Genomic DNA, 17,486 nt, shown 5'->3' with positions numbered 1-17,486 from the left:
TTCACTTTGCTTGTGGGATCTCCCCGTTGCTCCTGCCCGTGGACTGAGTGGCAGGCCATCCTACAAGCACCCGGACACTTGACATCAGTGGTGTCAAGACAACGCTAAGAAGGTTTTCCGTGATCCTGCAAGCCCTGCGTTCCTTCCTGGGATCCTGCCTTCAATTTGATTGCACAGGTACCACAGCAAGCCAGTGCTGTGTGCTCCGAGTTCCAGGGCGTCCTCCAGCTCAGCCACTGCGCTGAGAACATGGACTCTCTGTGGGGCCCAGGAGCCGGGAGTCACCCCTTTGGGGTCCACAACACCCGGCTGTCCCCAGACTTGTGTCCAGGGAAGATAGTGTTGAGGGCCCTCAAGGAGAGCGGGGCAGGGATGCCTGAGCAGGACAAGGACCCTAGAGTCCAAGAGAATCCTGGTGATCAGAGAAGGGTCCCCGAGGTCACCGGGGATGCACGGTCTGCATTTCGGCCCCTGCGGGACAATGGAGGCCTCTCTCCCTTTGTGCCCAGGCCCGGGCCTCTGCAGACAGACCTCCATGCCCAGAGGTCAGAAATCAGATATAAGCAGACATCCCAGACCTCCTGGACGAGCTCCTGCACCAACCGAAATGCCATCTCCAGCTCCTACAGCTCCACGGGAGGCTTGCCGGGGCTAAAGCGGAGGAGGGGGCCAGCCTCATCCCACTGCCAGCTGACCCTCAGTTCCTCAAAGACAGTGAGTGAGGACAGGCCTCAGGCTGTCTCTTCGGGTCACACCCAGTGTGAAAAGGCAGCAGATATAGCACCAGGGCAGACACTCGCCCTCAGGAATGACTCCTCCACATCCGAGGCCTCTAGGCCCAGTACACGCAAGTTTCCCCTGCTGCCACGCAGGCGAGGGGAGCCTTTGATGCTGCCACCTCCCGTAGAGCTGGGGTACCGGGTCACTGTTGAAGACCTGGACCGGGAGAAGGAGGCGGCCTTCCAGCGCATCAACAGTGCACTGCAGGTTGAGGACAAGGCCATCTCGGACTGCAGACCCTCACGGCCTTCCCACACTTTGTCCTCACTTGCAACAGGGGCTTCTGGTCTGCCTGCCGTTTCTAAAGCACCCAGTATGGATGCACAGCAGGAGACACACAAGTCCCAAGACTGCGTGGGCCTAGTGGCCCCCTTAGCATCTGCTGCAGAGGTCCCCTCTACAGCTCCCATGTCTGGGAAGAAGCACAGACCACCAGGCCCCCTGTTCTCCTCCTCAGGTCCCCTTCCTGCCACCTCTTCCCATTCCCAGGACTCAGCCCAGGTCACCTCGCTGATTCCTGCCCCCTTCCCAGCTGCAAGCATGGATGCGGGCATGAGAAGAACAAGGCCTGGCACTTCTGCTCCTGCAGCTGCCGCAGCAGCCCCTCCCCCCTCCACATTGAACCCCACGTTGGGGTCACTACTGGAGTGGATGGAGGCCCTTCACATTTCTGGGCCTCAGCCACAGCTGCAGCAGGTGCCCAGAGGTCAGAACCAGAGATCCCAGACCTCCTGGACCAGCTCGTGCCCCAAACGAAATGCCATCTCGAGCTCCTGCAGCTCTACGGGAGGCCTCCCGGGACGAAAGCGGAAGAGGGGCCAGCCTCATCCCACTGCCAGCTGACCCTCAGTTCCTCAAACACAGTGAGTGAGGACGGACCTCAGGCTGTCTCTTCGGGTCACACCCAGTGTGAAAAGACGGCAGATACAGCACCAGGGCAGACACTCGCCCCCAGGGGTGGCTCCCCCAGATCCCAGGCCTCTAGGCCCTGTAGATGCAAGTTTCCCCTGCTGCCACGCAGGCGAGGGGAGCCTTTGATGCTGCCACCTCCCTTAGAGCTGGGGTACCGGGTCACTGCTGAAGACCTGGACCCGGAGAAGGAGGCGGCATTCCAGCGCATCAACAGTGCACTGCAGGTTGAGGACAAGGCCATCTCGGACTGCAGACCCTCACGGCCTTCCCACACTTTGTCCTCACTTGCAACAGGGGCTTCTGGTCTGCCTGCCGTTTCTAAAGCACCCAGTATGGATGCACAGCAGGAGACACACAAGTCCCAAGACTGCCTGGGCCTAGTGGCCCCCCTGCATCTGCTGCACAGGCCTGTAGTCCCAGCTACTTGGGAGGCTGAGGCAGGAGAACGGCATAAACCCGGGAGGCAGAGCTTGCAGTGAGCTGAGATCGCGCCACTGCACTCCAGCCTGGGTGACAGAGCAAGACTCCGTCTCAAAAAAAAAGAAAAAGAAAAAAAGTTCTTGTGACATTTGTGTATGAAATCAGCCTTCACTACATGGATAGGACCAGCACGCTTCTGCGGCACGACTCTGCCATCTTACTACATTTTTTTTATTTTGTATTTTTTTTATTCCTTTTGAGACAGTCTCACTCTGTCACCCAGGCTGAAGTGCAGCCGAGATCTCGGCTCACTGCAACCTCCACCTCTTGGGTTCAAGCAATTCTCCTGTCTCAGCCTCCCAAGTAGCTGGGACTACAGGCACACATCAAAACGCCTGGCTAATTTTTGTATTTTTAGTAGAGATGGAGTTTTGCCATATTGGTCAGGCTGGTCTCGAACTCCTGACCTCAGGTGATCGACCTGTCTTAGCCTCCCGAACTGCTAGGATTACAGGTGTACGTTTATTTATTTGAGATGGAATCTTGCTCTGTATTTATTAATTTATTTATCTGAGATGGAGTCTTTCTCCATCGCCCAGGCTAGAGTGCAGTGGTGCAATCTCGGCTCCCTGCAACCTCTGACTTCCAGTTTCAAGTGATTCTCCTGCCTCAGTGTCCCAAGTAGCTGGGATTACAGGTGCCTGCCACCACAGCTGGCTAATTTTTGTATTTTTAGTAGAGACAGTGTTTCACCATCTTGGCCAGGCTGGTCTCGGGCTCCTGACCTCATGAACCACCTGCCTCAGCCTCCCAAAGTGTTGGGATTACAGGCCTAAGGCACCATGCTCGGCCATATTTATTTATTTAATTATTTAGAGACAAAGTCTTGCTCTGTCACCCAGGCTGGAGTGCAGTGGCGCCATCTCAGCTCACTGCAGCCTCCGCCTCCAAGGTTTAAGCGATTCTCATGCCTCAGCCTCCTGACTAACTGGGACTACAGGTACTCACCACCATGCAGGGATATTTTTTTCTATTTTTTTTACAGACACAGTTTCACCATGTTGGCCAGGCTGGTCTCGAACTCCTGACCTTAGGTGATCTGACAGCCTCGTCCCCTCAAAGTACTGGGATTACAGGCATGAGCCACTGTGCCCGGCCTCTCACTACATTTAAGTGACGCCATGGCTCATGCCTGTAATCCTAGCACTTTGGGAGGCCAAGGCAGGTGGATCACTTCAGGTCAGAAGTTCGACACGAGCCTGGCCAACATGGGGAAACCCCGTCTCTAGTAAAAATGCACAAATTAGTCAGGCGTGGTGGTACAAGCCTGTAGGCCCAGCTACTTGGAAGGCTGAGGCAGGAGAATCACTTTAACCGGGAGGCAGAGGTTGCAGTGAGCCAATATCATGCCACTGCACTCCAGCTTGGGTGACAGAGTGAGACACCGTCTCAAAAAAAAAAAAAAAAAAGGAAAGAAAAACATATGATGCCGGGGCATCTCGGCCTCAATACCTGCGTGAGCACAGTCATGTCCAGGCCAGGGCTGCTGGTCGAGGTCCGGCCCCATCTCTTCCAGCAGAAAGGGAGTAAGCTTGCAGGGAGGCTGGGGGACAAGATCCCAGGATCTCGGCCTCTGCTCACGGATCAGCTCTGAGACCCCGAGTGAGCTGGGGGTGCTCTGTGCGCATTGGTTTCCCCAGCTGTCAAGTAAAGGGATTGGATGAGGAAGTCTTGTCAAGGTGGAATGATCTCAGATTTGGGGCAGCAGTGAATGATCCCGCTCCCTGGGCCATGCCAGTGGCCCGGCCTCGGCTCAACACAGCCCCAACACTCTGGAATGGGGATGAGGGGGCAGTCAGCTCTTGCTCCTAGTAAGAGAGATGCAATAGGGCTCTGTGGCTGAGCTGGGTGCCTTGCCTCACACCTGTAATCCCAACCTTTGAGAGGCCGAGGCGGGAGGATTGCTTGAGGCCGGGAATTTTGAGAATAGCCTGGACAACATAGCCAGACCCCATGTCTGCAAAATAATAAGAAAACACACAGCTATAGTCCAAGCTACTTGGCAGGCTGAGGCAGGAAGGTCCCTTGAGTCCGGGAATTGGAGGCTGCATTGAGCTATAATCACACCACTGCACTCCAGCTTGGGTGACAAAGTGAGACCCTGTCTCTAAAAGAAAAAAAAATTGGCCTGTGAGCATGGGTTTGATTTTCAAACAGGACCCGGAGGGTAGGGACAGACAGTGCTGTCACCCTTAGGTGCTGAACACTCAGAAACGGGCCAGCGGCAGCCCTTTCCTCACCTGCAGACACCAGATTGGGCAGAACAGCACGTGGCACTTGCAGCTCTTGCAGTGAGGACAGAACCCAGTGTCAACCCTTCTGCCTGTGGGAGGGGCTGCTGAGGCCTGCAGAGAGGCCAGGGTGGAGGCTCATCCCCTTGTCCAGCCCTTGGCGTGGTCTCCACCAGGTCCCCAGCCCACCAGTGTAGGGCGCCCCTGAACCTGCTGCTGCCACAGGCCCTGTCTCTACCCAGGACGTCCCCCCACCCTCGCAGTGTCAGGGAAATGATCATGGTGGCGGTGACACTCCGCAGGCAGGGCTGCTGAGAGAAGCTGAGAAGGGTCACACTGCAGGCAGGGGCCCGTGTGACAAGCCCCTCTCACCCCGAGAGAGCTGACCAGGCAGCTCACGAGCAGAGCCACATCCCGGGAGTCCGAGAAAGGTCCTGGCTGGGCTCAGCCACCTCATTGGCCACGGGCAGCCTTTGTCGTGTGAGCCTTGCTCTCCTGGGGAGGCTCAGGCTGATGGCTGATGTGGGCATTGCCGAGGGTAACCTGTGGCCCAGTGTATATGGCCGGCTCTCCTCAAGCTGCATTCATTCAAGTAGGACCCAGGGTGCATGCCCATCTCCAGCCCAGGGCAGCTCCCCTGTAAGCTGGGTGAGCTACTGAAGCCAAGGTGGGAGGCAGCTGACAACACCACCCATGGCCCATGCGGAGGTGGCAGAAAGGCTGGACTCAGCAGGAACACCAAATCCCGGACCAGGCAGAAACCACCCAAGACTGAGGGGCTCGTGCCAGAGCGGTGGCCACAGGTAAGAACCCGGGCCCAGGTTGTGTGTGGCGGGAATCCTCCATGTCCCAGGGCTTAGCGTAGCAAAGGAAGACCAGCCGGGTCACCCTGGTGGCCATCTGTCCCTGTCCCACCTGCAGAGTCAGAACAGCCTCTCCCCAGTGGGGATCATCTCTCTCTGCCAAAGCAATAGCGGTCCCTGCCCCAACCAGACTACCCCACTCAGTGGAGTTACGGATGCTGCTCCAGCATCCTAACACTGCCCAGCTGGTGCCTGCCTGTGCTCACCCACACCCCCCAGGCCAGCCTTCCCTGCAGCCTGGGCTTGGCCACCTTGGCCTGATTGAGCACTGAGGACTCCTGGGCACCCAGCCCCATCACTGCACCTGCTGCTTCCAGCCCCACCCCACCGGCTCTGGGGTTCTTCCCAGTGGCGCTGATCATGAAATCAACATGCACACAAGTCGTCTCAGGAAACTTTTTAATGAAAGTGTCGGCCATGGTGGTGTGTAGGTGGCTGAGCTCAGATTGCAGCTGCTAAGACACCAGCCACTTACCAAGAGAAAGCCAGGCTGCTTCAAACTCAGGGCCCGAGGCAAAAAAGCATCACTTCTGGTCGGGGAGTCTGGAAGCCATGCCTTGTGGGAGGTCACACTGGCATCTAGGCCTTCGCCTGCATTGCAGAAGGAGAGCCGGGTCCCCCTCCTGGAGAACGCTGCGTTCCCCAGCCCCACACCGGCTTTGCCACCACACAGGCTTTTGAGGCAGGAGGTGGGTAAGACGTAGCTGTAGACCCAAAGCAACCACCAGCCCTGGGACCCTGCGGGAGAGGAGCACTTTTAGAACATGGAAAAGTATGGTCATCCCATCATTAGACAGCACACATCCTACATAAATAAAAAGTCGTATGGGGAAGGAGGTTGGGGAGGGAATAAAAAATTGGCACAGACATTGATAGACTGGTTTCCAGTTTCAAGGTAACAGATGCACATCATGAGACCAGAGGAGGCAGAGACAAGGCTGGATTTGGCTTTTCTAAGCAACATGTGTTCCTGTGCAGGGCTGAATGGTCGCTGAGACAGAGATGGAAGCCAGGACAAGGGAGCCCACCGGGCCCAGATAGGTACAGAGAGCAGAGGCTCCTGTTCTGTCCTCGCCACCCACGAGGGTGACACTGCTTGTAAATGGTGGCTGTACTCTCCCAGCAAGAAAAAAGCACAACTAAATCCACACTGCACACAGACGCAGACAGAAAGCCTTCAAGTGGCTCTGTTTTCTGCTCCCTGCCTTGCCAGGTCCACAAGCAGAGAGGAGTGTCAGGCGCATGGCCCCACTGTCAGGCTCCCCAGTGAGCTGCGGGTTCAGCAGGAGCTGCCCACTGACACACAGGGGACACCCACTCCTGCCACCTTGGGAGCGGTTGCCAGACAGAGCCGCACTGGGTGCTGGTGTCATCCAGGGACCCCACACACTTCCTTAAATGTGATCCTGCTTCCCTCTGGGCAGCTGCATCCTCTCCTCCTGCAGGACTGTCTGGAAACTTGGCTCTCAGTTTGCTCTCCCTTCTCTCCTCTGCCTGCCCAAGCCCCTCTTTCTAAAAAAGTGATGCCATGTTCATGGGGTTATTTCTTGAAAATACTTGGCGGCCTCCATGCTTCTGTTTTCTTTGAGCCACGTGGTCAGGAGGGCTTACAAAGAATGCCTGGGCTCCCCCGCAGGTGTCAGCAGATGGGGTAGCGAATGGTCCTGTGCCTCCACCTGCTCCGGGAGGGAGTCTCCTGTCTCTAGGCCTGGCCCCTTCCTAACCCTCCACGTATCCTGTTCTCCAGAGACTTCAGAATCCACTCCTGAGAACAGTGGAGCCAGGCGCTTAGAGGAAGACCAAATGCTGCCAGGACACGGATTGTCCAGGGATTACATTCCAGCATCTTATTAGGTATCTGGATCTGTTGGGGAAAAAATTAGAAACTACGTATAAAACTTAAAAATATTCAAGCATCAAAAGGTTATTTAGGATGAAAGTTTTAAAACAAGTCATCAGCAAGCTGCTGCCACCAAGTGGAGACTTATACAAAAGTTGAGCGAGTCCACTGAGCTGAGAGGACAGAAATGAAGTCACCTGTGCTGGGGCAGGGGCAGGGACACTGGGAGCAGGGAGTGTGTGGGCAGAGAAGCCAGAGAAGTCCAGGCCTGTGGAAGCCAAACAGGAGAGCGTGGGCCGGAAGGGCGGTCAGAATCGGGGGATGAGGTCGCTCTCCCTGGAGAATGAACCCTAAAGTGCGTAGCCTGGGATTCCCTCCCTGGGGGTCCTGTCCCCCGACATTTCACGGGCCTTCTGAGCTGCTTTCCAAGGAGGACTAACACAGCAACAAAACATCCATTTCTGCACAAAAATCCTTCTGGAAAGAAAAAGAAGCAAGCCAAGAATGGAGTGAAAACGCTACCCAGTGCTGACTAAGCCTCTCAAACCCTGTTCTAAGTGGAGTGTGGTTTCTAAGTCAGGGAAATGGAAGAGGCCCCACCCACACAGGGACAGGGCCACGGCCCCCACAGGATGAAGCAGCAGCGTTTATTCAAGATACAAGTGAGGGAATCCGGTCACGTTCCCTTCTCCCCAGAGAGGGCACTTCTTGACAAGTGATTCAGTAGAAATCTTTTAGACTCTATAAGTTAAGTTCATAAAAACCACTGCTTTCACCCTGTCTCCCAGGGCCAGGCCTGGACTCCAAGATGAACTGGCTTGGGGTGCCCTCGGGTGGCCACATAAAAAACTCACAGTCTGAGGCCAGCCTGGGGCTTTCAGACCTGGGCGGGATTTGCCCAGGCCACCTGTCCTTCTGCTTTGGGCCGCTGTCTCTTGGCAGATGGCCTGACACCTGGGGGTGGCCCAAGGATGCCTCAGAAAATCTTGATTCCCACTCTACAGATGGCCTGATTAGCCAGAGGTTTCCAGGCCGTCTGTCCGCCTCCAGGAGATGGACTGGGACCTTTAGACATCGGTGGAGAACAGGATGCTCTGTCCCTTGCTGTCCAGGGCAGGGATGGCCTCCAGCCGCAAGAAGTACAGCAGCACCTCGACCTGCCCTCGCAGAGTGGGGAAGAGGAGAGTGGCTCGGAGGGGGGCTCACAGCTGCTGGTGGGGAGGTCTTTGGGGCCCAAGCCCCCAAGTCCACCTCAGGTGCTAGAAACCCCTGCTGGTGTCATCAACCCCTTACAGTGAGACGGGGGTGGGGTGGGGTCCTGACAAGGCATGACTTGTTGGGTGGGGGGTGGTTATTTATTTTAGAGATGCACAGGGCCTTGCTCTGTCCCCAGGCTGGAGTACAGTGGCTCCATCATGGATCACTGCAGCCTCTAACTCCTGGGCTCAAGCAATCCTCCTGTGTCAGCCTCCCAGATACCTAGGATTACAGATGTGTGCCACAATGCCTGCCTAATTTTTCTTTGTATTTTTTCTGGAGATGGGGTTTGCTGCATTGCCCAGACTGATCTCAAACACTTGGGTTCGGTTGTCCTGCCTCGGCCTCCCAAAGTGCTGGGATTACAGGCATGAGCCACCACACCCGAACACTTGGGTTGGTTTTAAGCCCCCAGCAAGGTGCACCAGCAGGACCAGGAGGTGGCCTGGGCACCCCCTATCACTCCCATCCATGCAAACCTAGGCAAGTCCCTGTCTCTGAATCTCAGCCACCACCACATACAATGCAAGTCGGAAGATGGGCAGGACTGGGGGTGGGGCAGGCAGAGGCCACCTCTGTCAGGCTGGGGTTGCATGGGCTGGAGACTGTCTTCCCATACCTGGGACATGACCTCCAAGGACCTGCTGTCAGTCATGGTGATGGGCTGGTTGGGGTTGGCAGGGAGCTTGCTCTCCTTCTCGGAGGGCCAGAGCAGCGTGGGGCCAAAGACAGTGGCGAGGTTGTGCAGGGACATCTTATTGACTGCCTCCTTCTCTGCCACCCTGTAGAGGACCGAAGCAGAGGGTGCTGTTTCAATGCCACCACCAGGAGAGAGGCAGAGGGGCTGTGCCGTGCTAGAGTCCTCAGGGAGGGAGTGACCTCGACCCTGGCTGTGCTGCAAGCTGACTCCAGCCTTGGTACTTCTGGGTCTCAGTGGCCCGGGACAAGGGGCCAGCTCTGGGCTGATGGGGAGGTCTTCATGATGTGCTTGGGAGGGAAGAGGCGGGTCCAAGTGCACTGCTGGCCACGGCCAAAGCTCTGAGCTCTTTGTTAAGGCCACAGTGCAGAGGGAGGAGGGTGGCAAAGAGGAGAGGCAGTGGTGGGGGTGGCAGTGGTGCTAGTCCTTAGAAGCAGTGAGTTACTGCAGACAGGGGTCGGGGGAAAAGGTCCTTGGTGCTGGGGGTCTGGTGGGAGCAAAGCGGCACCCCAACGGCCTGGAGACCTGGAGTCCTGGGCAGCCACAAGAGAGCTGGGCTACCTTTCAAGGTGGTCTAGAAGGAAAAGGAAGGTGAGCAGGTTGGCCTCCGGCAGGGACAACAACAGGTTGAACATGCAGCTCTTCTTTGCAACTGGGTCTGAAAGAGCTGCAGGAGGCAGTGGGTTACTCCTCTGGGTTACGACAAGCCAGAGACCTCTCCCGAGGTGGTCACATGGAGCACCCGGGACACGAGTCCTTGCGCAGTTTGGGCTTGTCATCATCGTCACACCCACAGCGCTGGCCACCAGTGAGGACCCTGTGAGGGGCACCTGTGTGGGGTGTGAACCACCTGAATGCCTTTTCTCTACCTCACAGGGGTCAGCAGCACCCGGTGAACAGCAGCAGGAGGAGCCACTAGAGCAGCTGCTGATGGGCAGAGCTGCCCTTGGGCAACTCCTGCCACCACCCCCTCCCCAGGGAGCCCAAGGCAGGGGAGGCTCAGCATGGAATGAAACAGGGGAGTGAGGGACACAAGGAGGTGGGAAGTGGGAGGGTCCCAGCCCCACCAAGTACGCAGAGACCCCCTCGTCGTCCTGGACACCACAGGGGCACCTGCAGGCTGGGAGACCAGGTCCTCTGTGCATGGGCCCGGGAGGCAGACCTGCCCTAAGGGTGATGCAGAGGCCACAGGTGCTGCATGCATCAGCACCCACTCTAGACATCAGCCTCCAGGTTGACTAAGGGTCAGGTCATGTTTGAAACCATGCTTGGCTGGACCAGGACCCATGGCAAGAGCACCTGGGCACCAGTGTTTAGCCCTGGTCTGCAGGAAGGAGGACAGCAGACTTTAGGACCCCACAGCACGGCAGTGCTGACCATTTCACCCACTTGGCCTCCTTGAGGAATAGGGATGGGGAGCCCTCTGGGGATGGGCAAGGCCTTCCAGGACAGGCTCGGTTCTGGTCCCCTGCTTTTTGAGGTTGGGTTAAAATGCCGACCATGGCAGAGGGGTTACAGCTCAGGTTCCCACACCTCGCTTTTCACAGCCTCCGAGGGCAGCAGTGCACATGGAGGAGACGTCTCCCACGAGGCCAAGGCCTCCAGTGCTCACCGATGCCCTCTGCGAAGTTGGGGTAGAACTCGTCAGTGAAGAGGGGCTCGGGCAGCTCACGGAAGTACAGCTTCAGCGTGCCTGCGATGGCGTTCACGTCCATCTCACTCATCATCACCGACATGTCCTTGTTATCTGGAAAGAGCATGGAAATGCAGCGGCCTCCTTGAAGATCCTGAGTGAGTCACCCGCCACCCCTGCCTTGGCTAAAGCACCGTCCCTGCCATGCTGACCACTGTATGGGTCCCTCCTGGGCTTTGAGCAGCTCATCTGACTCCTCCCAAGAGCTGTGCATGGTTCTGTGTCTGCAGAGTTGATAGGGGTGCGTGGGCATTCCCATTCCTCTCCCCTGCTTGGCCTGATGTGATGGCCAGGAGGAGGCCAGCATGGCAGGACACAGCACCTGCGTGGGGATTGGGTGGCTCTGCCCTGTACATAGCAACCACCCCTGCACCAGTGTCGTCTGATAGCAGGAAGGCCGTGGGAGAATCTGATTGGTTTCAGTGTTTGAACTGGTGTCTTCATTTGGACCCAATTGGCCACTGGTGCTTACATCCTCACCACAGGCCAGGTTCATTCTGGGCCCCCAGAGGGAGCTGAAACTACCACAGGGCCCTCCCAGGGATGCTGGGCATTCTAGGGGTCCTGGTCAGGGTGGGTGGTGTGTGCTGCAAAGAAGGGTCTGCAGGCACAAAATCCTGTTGCTTTGAAGATGCTGGGAAGGACCCTCTGGGGTCTCAGTGCCCTCCCCTGGCATTTGAGGCAGGTCTGGGTCCTTCAAAGCCTGTGAGGGTTGGTGAGATGGAGGCGGAGATGCTGCAGCCCCGGCCTGCGCTGAATTTCATCAGTGCCCTCTGCCCACCACATCCTCATACAGGGCAGTGGACAGACCGCACTGAGTCCTGGGCTTCCACCTCCTGTCCACCCCCAAGGCAGGAAGGTCAAGTCCCCACAGAAGCCCCTGGTCCACTCCACCAAGTGGCATGAGTGGGTACGATGGTGTAAAAACTGGCTTCTATAGAAGCTGTTTGTACAACTCTTGTTTTCTCTTTTTTAAAAATAATAAAACAGTAAATGAAGAAAAGACACAGAGAAGGATGTGACATGCCTGGGCCATGGAGCACTCTGAGATCTCATCGCGGACACCACTGCCCACACCTCCATCCCGTCCTGCGCAGGCCGACACTCACTGACGTGGAAGCCTGCCTTCAGTGCCTGGATGTCTGCAGCCACACCGGACACGCGGTAGATGCCCACCTCCTCCATGCCTCGGTGCTCGATCTCCTCCACGCACTGGCGCACGATGTAGGGCACCTTGGACCTCTCTCTCCTGCGGGAGGAGGGAATGCTCTCAGTGTCCTAAGAGCCCTGCTTGGGCCATAACACAGGAGACCTGCTCCCTATCTGCACACCCGGAGGTGGGGTGAGGACGGTGACGAAGGTACCCAGGTCTGGGGCTGCACACAGAGCCTGCTGCATGCCTGTCCTCCCTCTGCAAGCTCTGTCCTCATTGCATGTACTTTCTCAGGAACCTTTCAAGCGGCCAGAACCCCTGCGAATCACACATGATCTTTGCGGGAAGGTCAGGAGGCCTTTCTAAGTCAAGTCAGCACAGGAAGGGCATCTCACAGATTCCAGGCCTGGGGTTAGCAGCCTGTGCCCCCGGCTGGGAGATCAGACCCAGTGTTGGTCCTGCCACCCACGTGCTGTGTGAGAGGAGAATCCCTGACCCCTGCGCTGGGCCTTAACACACATCCGACGAATGAATGAAGGGTTGCCTCAGCACCGGTGCTCCAAGTCCTGCGATGCTAAGTGCTTTTCTCCTCTGAGTCTTAGCAATGGAAAATTCCAATACCTCCACACAGGACACTAGAGTAAGAATCCTTCACAGTTAGAACGCAGTGCTGTGCGGAGGCCTTAACTTGAGTTCTGTTTTGCACCTGGATTTACCAGCACATCAAAGCTGCTTCGCAAGCCCCCTCATCAGCAGGGCTTATCTGGGGGAGCTGCTGATGGAGTCCTCGCTGCTCATGCCCACAGCCCTCCCAGAGTGCTATGCGAGTGGCTGCCATGCAGTTGGGGGTGGGGTGTGGTGTTTAGACACAGATGGGAGTCCAGGGTATGACTGATGGAGGCCCCGGCCCACGTGACCAGCAAGGTCAGAGGCCCAGCCAGATTCCATCCTAGGGAAGCAAATGAATTCTCAGAGGAAGTGGTCTGTGTCTGCATGAACTGCTCTCAAACCAACAAACAGGCTTCTCTTGGCAACTGACTCATGACAAAGGGGCAGGGGTTACAAACATTCAACAGGAATCTGGGACCGTGACTAATTCCAAGCAAGCGCAGAAAACCCTGCACTTGGGCAGTTCCTGGAGCCAGCCTACTGCTTCCAAGGAAGGTGGCAAGGACATTCCTGAGCTGGTTTGCAGGAAACACATGAGGTAGCTGAACACGCCGTGTTCCCTGGGGCCTGACCTCACCGTGCAGTGGCCACACACAGAGAGGAGAGATCCACACATGCTCTTTTCTGCAGAAACAGCTGAAGGGACAGGCACCCTCAGTGCGTGAGCCCAAGCCCCTCCCCACTCACTTGGTGACCACAGCAATCTTGACTCTGAAGACCCCTGTCTGTTTCTGGGATGGCATCCTCTTCAAGCTGAACTCCCTGCTGTTGAACTTGACCGAGAGCTTTACTTCAATCTACAGTGGGGAGAAGGGGCACAGTCCTCTAATCCTTCTGGTCCTCATAGCCCAAGGTCCCAAGGACCCCTGAGAGTCTCATCAAATATTTCCACCCCCAAGGCATGCAGAGGTCTCAGCATGAGGTGGAGCCGCCCCTCGGGGAAGCCCCTAGTCTACTTCAGCAAGAGCCAGGATTGTTGAAGATGATGTAAACGACTGGTTTCTGCAGAACCATCTCCTAAAATCCCCGCTGCTTCTCTTGCTTGCTTACTTTTTTTTAAGATATGGGATCTTGCAATGTTGCCCAGGCTGTAATCAAACTCTTGGGCTCCAGTGATTCTCCTGGCTCAGCCTCCAGAGTAGCTGAGATTATAGGTGTACTGTGACCAGCTTTCTCTTTCTTAGTAACAATTAAAAATTAAGTAGGAAAGACAGAATAATATAAGAAAAAGCCAAGAATCTCAAATATTAACATTTTACCATTTATACCCGGGCCTTTTTGGGTGTGTTATTGCTTTTAAGGTCTAAACCTTTCTGGGGTACCTAAAGACAAATCAGGGGTCTCCATTTCTATGGGCAGCCCCCAGGTCCCTGAGGGGAGGCCCCACCTGTCCTGGTGGTGCCATGAGACCTTTGTTTGAGGAGGGATGCTCAGGGCCTGGCTGGCAACTGCATTCCAGCCAATGAATGACAATTCCGGTGCATGGTGATTCTGCTCTTGGGGGCCCTCCCTTCTCCAACCAGGCTCCCTCTCAGATGCTGCCTCAGGCTCAGCCACCTCTGACTGATTTGAAATGAACAGAGGCCACCCTATCCTTCTGGGGGAAGTGGGCACCAGGAGAGTCCCACGGACACGTACCCCATTCATGGCGATGACGGTGCGCTGCCAGTCTCTGTCCTGCAGGGCCTGCGGGTCCAGCTGAAAGCAAGGAGTCATGATTGGCAGAGGCCCTGGGGTCTGTTCAGAGGCCCCACGGGGCAGCAGCCCACATCCGACACTTCCCCAACCCTTAGTCAGAGGCAGAGCCCGACTGCGGCCAGCACCTCCATCCAGAGGCCGAGAGAGGTAGAGTAAGGAGGGGCCTGCCAGACACCCCTGGAACCCAGGGCCCCACTGCTCCCAGAGCCCTGCTGCCTGGGGTCCCCACCCCCTCCTCCCTCTGCCCTCCCAGTTGGGAGCTGATGTGCAGGCTGGCAGGCTCTCTCCATCCGGCTCCCATCACCACGGGTGCTATGTGGAGCTCAGTGAAAGGTGAGCTGTCCAGCAGCAACTTCAGTAACAACTCCTGGGGGCCTGGCATCCACAGCTGCTGTCTGGGGAACTGTGGACACTGTTCTCCCCCTGCACCATGAACAGCTTGTGGCGGGGGGAGCCTGCAGGCCACACCAGTCCCATGGTTCAGAATCAGGCCCAGAAGGACCCAGAAACAAGCCCTAAATCAAGCAGCTGATGAGGGGGCCGGGAGGAAGCCCCTCTGTGACCCCTCTAACTTCTACCCCCAGCCAGCACTATCCAGGCAGCTAGCCTGCAGGAGCTTGTCCTTAATGTCACCCCAACACAGTCTGTCCTGGTATGTAACACCCTGACTGTCATGACCAATCCACATGTCCCCCACCCAGGAACGCTCTGTTTCCCACTTTATGGGGAGCACAAGCTCTATGTCAGCGGTTCCTGGGTATGCCAAAACCACTGGCTGGGCTGGGTGAATGAGCAGTATCATCTTGTTAAAAATACACCTTCCTGGGTTCCACCTGCAGAGAACTGGACTCATAATCTGAGTGGGACCTGGGATTTACACAGCTAGAAACCCCAGGTAGTTCTGGAGTGAAGCCAGGTCACAGAGCCACCGTCTGACTCCATAGAAGGCCACTGCATCTGGCCTTGTGTTTCCATCCCTTGATTCAGGTGATGGTTCACTTCAGCCACAAGGCAAGCTGCCTAACAGCAGGGACCACACCTCATGATGTCTGCACACATTCACATGCGTGCACATATACATACACACACACGACGGTGCTGAGCACAGCGCCAGGCCTAGAGAGGGGCTGAGGACAGGCATCATTTCCACTGCAAGGGACCCTAGCGGCCACAGCCACCTGGGCCTTCTGCAGGTGAAGTGGCCAGAAAATAAGAAGCTCTGGAGCAGGTCAAGGAGCCCAGCCAGCTGCCCCTACTTCACAGGTGTGTGCACCTGGGCCTCCCTCCCTGCACCTGCTCAGCATGAAGGCTCAGCACAGGCACACGTGGGGGGTGACCCCTTCTCACCTCCCCTTCTAGGTCCTACTGGTTAACATTTCCCAAGGCTCTGAACTGTGCAGCCAGAGTGGCACAGAGAAGCAAAGGGCGGCGGGACGTCTCCCACCAGGGGCCATGTGGCCACAGGCTCTCATTCCGCACCTGGCCCTGAAGGTTGTCAGAGGCCACACTCCAGGCCTCAGGGACCCCACCCTGAGAAGCAGCATCTGTGAGCAGGGAGCGGTCAGTCAGAACCACACATAAAAAGGAAACTCTCAAGTGGTACTTTCCCCCGGAGTGAACCCTAAGCAGAGGCAGGAGAGGACAACATGAGGGATGCGGACAGAGTGCGCTTTCTCTGGAAAGGAGGAGTTTAATACCACTGCTGGGAGCTTTAAAAAATGGAAACCCTGCCTGTGATATCAGCACTTTGAAAGGCTGAGGCAGGAGGATCACTTGAGCCCATGAGTTTAAGACCATCCTGGGAAATATAGTGAGACCTTGTCTGTATTAAAAAAAAAAAAAATTTAAAAAGGCAGCCAAGCATGGTGGCACATACCTGCAGTCCCAGCTGCTTGAGAGGCTGAGGTGGGAGCATTGCTCGAGCCTGGAAGGTGGAGGCTGCTGTGAGCCACGATCATGCCATTGTACTCCAGCCTGCGCAACAGAGCGAGAGACCCTGGCTCTAACTAACTAACCAAGTAACTGGAAACATAGAAACATGTTAAGCAGGAGACATTCTTCCCTTTCCTTCAAAGAACAGCCATCACTGGGCCCCTCTCCCCTTGAAAACTCAGAACTGGCAGAAGCAGCTAACAAGCAACCCAGAGTCCAGGTAAGAAAAGACAGAAAGAGAAGCTGTCCAGACATCAGGCAGCTGCCCCTCTGAGCCCGCCTGGAACCATGGCCCACATGCCAGCCCATTAATAAAATAATAATGAAAACTACTCACATCTAACAAGAGATTAGACATCCAGATAGAGGAGGCTCAAATATCCCCAAACAATGCAATGCAAAGGGTCTTTGCCGTGGCAAACTATAATCAGACTATTTAAGGTCAATGTGAAAATGCGAATTCTAAAACCACCAAGAGAAAAGAATCTAGTCACCTATAAAGCAAACCCCATCAGATGAAGAGCAGATTTCACAGCCCAGCAAATAGAAAACATGTGCTTAAAGGCCTAGGAGGCAGAGAGGTACAGGGCTGGAGACAGGCAAGGCCAGCATTCCCCTCAAGGCAACGGCCAATCCTGGAAGAGGAGGCTGAGAGACAGAGCAGTGATTCTTTTTTTTTTTTTGAGACGGAGTCTCACTCTGTCACCCAGGCTGGAGTGCAGTGGCATGATCTCGGCTCACTGCAAGCTCCACCTCCTGGGTTCATGCCATTCTCCTGCCTCAGCCTCCTGAGTAGCTGGGACTACAGGCGCCTGCCACCACGCCCAGCTAATTTTTTGTATTTTTAGTAGAAATGGGGTTTCACCGTGTTAGCCAGGATGGTCTCGATCTCCTGATCTCATGATCTGCCCGCCTTGGCCTCCCAAAGTGCTGGGATTAGAGGCGTGAGCCACCAAGCCCAGCTGATTCTTTTTTTAATTCTTCCTTCCTTTTTTTTTTTTTTTTTTTTTTTGCTTTTTATTTTGCTGAAACAGGGTTGCCATTACTTTTAAAGGCAAAAACCGCAATTACTTTTGTACCAACCTAATAATATATTGCTCTGGCTGGTTTCAAATTCCTGGCCTGAAGCAATCCTCCTGCCTCAGTCTCCCGAGTAGCTGGGACTATAGGCGTGAGCCACCACACCTGGTCTAGAGCAGTGCTGTTGACTTACTCATGTGGCTGAGGGAGGGGATGCCATAATGCCCCACACGTGGGGTGCAGGTTTCTTACTCTAGGAGT

General features: G+C 55.8%; 2 protein-coding genes across 2 annotated transcripts; one reads left to right on the top strand and one right to left on the bottom strand.

Annotated features, from left to right (window-relative positions):
* Positions 1 to 81: 81 nt before the first annotated feature.
* Positions 82 to 13,842, top strand: LOC112206725 (putative POM121-like protein 1). Its single transcript, XM_054676078.1, has 5 exons — positions 82 to 5,206; positions 5,869 to 6,307; positions 7,014 to 7,120; positions 9,937 to 10,851; positions 11,744 to 13,842. The coding sequence occupies exon 1, from the start codon at positions 250 to 252 to the stop codon at positions 1,621 to 1,623; it is 1,374 nt and encodes a 457-aa protein (XP_054532053.1). The 5' UTR covers positions 82 to 249; the 3' UTR covers positions 1,624 to 5,206; positions 5,869 to 6,307; positions 7,014 to 7,120; positions 9,937 to 10,851; positions 11,744 to 13,842.
* LOC458958 (breakpoint cluster region protein-like) lies at positions 8,692 to 14,291 on the bottom strand. The gene is made up of 6 exons (XM_063808433.1): positions 14,214 to 14,291; positions 13,263 to 13,372; positions 11,863 to 12,002; positions 10,673 to 10,807; positions 9,622 to 9,727; positions 8,692 to 9,145 (listed from the first exon to the last, which is right to left on the bottom strand). The coding sequence occupies exons 1-6, from the start codon at positions 14,289 to 14,291 to the stop codon at positions 8,767 to 8,769; spliced, it is 948 nt and encodes a 315-aa protein (XP_063664503.1). The 3' UTR covers positions 8,692 to 8,766.
* Positions 14,292 to 17,486: the final 3,195 nt, after the last annotated feature.

The sequence above is a fragment of the Pan troglodytes genome, chromosome 23, assembly GCF_028858775.2.
Source record: "Pan troglodytes isolate AG18354 chromosome 23, NHGRI_mPanTro3-v2.0_pri, whole genome shotgun sequence".
Taxonomy (NCBI): domain Eukaryota; kingdom Metazoa; phylum Chordata; class Mammalia; order Primates; family Hominidae; genus Pan; species Pan troglodytes.
Note: the sequence above shows the minus strand (reverse complement) of the source record. Positions and strands in the feature narration are given on the sequence as shown.